Genomic DNA, 1,818 nt, shown 5'->3' with positions numbered 1-1,818 from the left:
GAGGCTGATCCCCATGGATTTACACACACACACAAATACATGTCATATACACATTCAAGCCACTTGTTTTAAATAAATGCTTCTATTTTAATGAAGTTTTGGTCTTCATTGTAACTGATGTGCAGGGGGACAATGAGTGGTTGACCTCAGGATTTGTTAAAGTCTGGCTCCGGCCCTGACTGTATGTACCTGATAATTACCTAGCATGTACCTACTTGGCATGCAGCAATACCATTAATTATCTGAAAAAAATCTTGTAACGAGAAACAACCTCTAATCCAGCTAAACGTGATGAATGTTCTTCCTGTTCGAGTACGAACTGCTTCACTTGGTGCAGGTATTTGTTTCCTGAGTAAATAAATGTCAGTTCTCTATGGTTTCAGGTCGTGCAGCCAAATTAAGTGAGAAGCTTGAAACTGAATGTAAATCTAACCATGGAAGATGTTCACTTTAACGCCTCACCTGCTTCTTAATGCTTTTCTTACAGATCACCGGGTTCTTGTTGTATTTGAACAATTTTCTTCAATTCATTTTTTTCCTCAGAGAGCTTGTGTTTATTTGGTGTATTTATTGCTAATTTAGAGCGGGCAGATTGGCAGTTAGAAGATCCGAATCCCCCGAGCCAGTGCATCTCCACCCGTCTCAGACCAATTCAAAGACTCACAGGCTGTGTTTAAAGCCTAGAAGCCCATAAATCGATCTCCTCCTTTGGCTCAGCCCTTCGTTTTGTCTTCTTTGGCAGCACACACAGCGCGTGGTGTCCATGTCGAGGGAGGTGGAGGAGATGAGGCGGTCCTTCGAGGAGAAGCTGCGTACGTTCAGCCAGGCCCAGGCTCAGTTCGAGCAGGAGAAGAGAGCCGCTCTGGAGGAGCTGAAGGCTGAGCACAGACAGGAGATCCAGGAGCTCCTCCGCAGCCATCAGAGTCAGAACGCAAACTACAGCAAAGACCAGGAGAAACTGGGGCAGCTCCATAAAGCCGAGGTAACTTCTGCAAAGTAGAGCAGCCAAATAAACAACAACAAGGAAGCTGAAAGAAGCAGAACTTCAGTGATTATTGTTAGCAGTTGCAATACAGACATTTAAAATCAAAGAAACGTTTCGATCAAGCTTCATTTTTCTCCCTCAGGTGGATTCTCTGACGGAGCGGGTGGAGGAGCTCAAACAAGACAAGAAGAGATTAGTGGAGGAGTACGAGGCCAAGCTCAGCAAGGTACCTCCCTCCAAATTCTGCAGCTGACGCTCACCGCATAATAAAGCCTCCAGTTGTTGCTCAGTTTTGCTTTCAGGCAGCCAGACTTTCTGGTGATATTTTAAAGTGGACTTTATCAGCAGTTTTCCAGACACTCTGGAGGTATTCTAAAGTTTCTCTTTGGACTTTTGCTGCTCTTTTTATTTCTTAAGCCACTTAACTCTGACTTCAAAAAGGCTCCTAAACTCAAGAGATGAACAGGTGTTTGATTGACCTGAAGGTGTCCTACCGTAGATCTGCAGTGATGAGGCTCCTTTAAGAGTGCGCGCGGAGAAAGAGAGTGCACCAGTGAGGGAGGAGGCGAGCCTTCCAGACCCTCCAGGATTTTGCGATGTTGCGATCGCAACAATTAACGCAAAATCAAGCAAACCCCACGAAATCGAAACTTTTTACAACTTTGCCCAAAGCACAGCAACTTTCCTGCAACTTTAACCCAATATTTATTGTTTCTAAAGTGATTCGCCACCGTTTCTGCGGTCTAGTCTCTTCTTTGTGGGTTTGTGTAGCGTGGAATACAAAATAACCCCAAATAACTCAGGAAGAAGACACGTGACGTCACTTCCTGTTA

The 1,818-nt window shown here is 44.7% G+C and overlaps 1 protein-coding gene across 2 annotated transcripts in view; it reads left to right on the top strand.

Moving 5' to 3' along the window:
* The window catches only part of fam184a (family with sequence similarity 184 member A), a 132,434-nt gene that overhangs the window by 57,811 nt on the left and 72,805 nt on the right, over positions 1–1,818 (top strand). For both annotated transcript variants that reach the window (XM_037981680.1, XM_017431404.3), the window contains exons 4-5: positions 743–982; positions 1,128–1,211. In XM_037981680.1, the coding sequence (XP_037837608.1) occupies positions 743–982; positions 1,128–1,211 (324 nt within the window). The remainder of the gene's footprint in view (positions 1–742; positions 983–1,127; positions 1,212–1,818) is intronic.

Source organism: Kryptolebias marmoratus, linkage group LG19, assembly GCF_001649575.2.
Source record: "Kryptolebias marmoratus isolate JLee-2015 linkage group LG19, ASM164957v2, whole genome shotgun sequence".
Classification (NCBI taxonomy): Eukaryota; Metazoa; Chordata; class Actinopteri; order Cyprinodontiformes; family Rivulidae; genus Kryptolebias; species Kryptolebias marmoratus.
The sequence above is the reverse complement of the archived record's forward strand: the minus strand, read 5'-3'. Positions and strand labels throughout refer to the sequence as shown.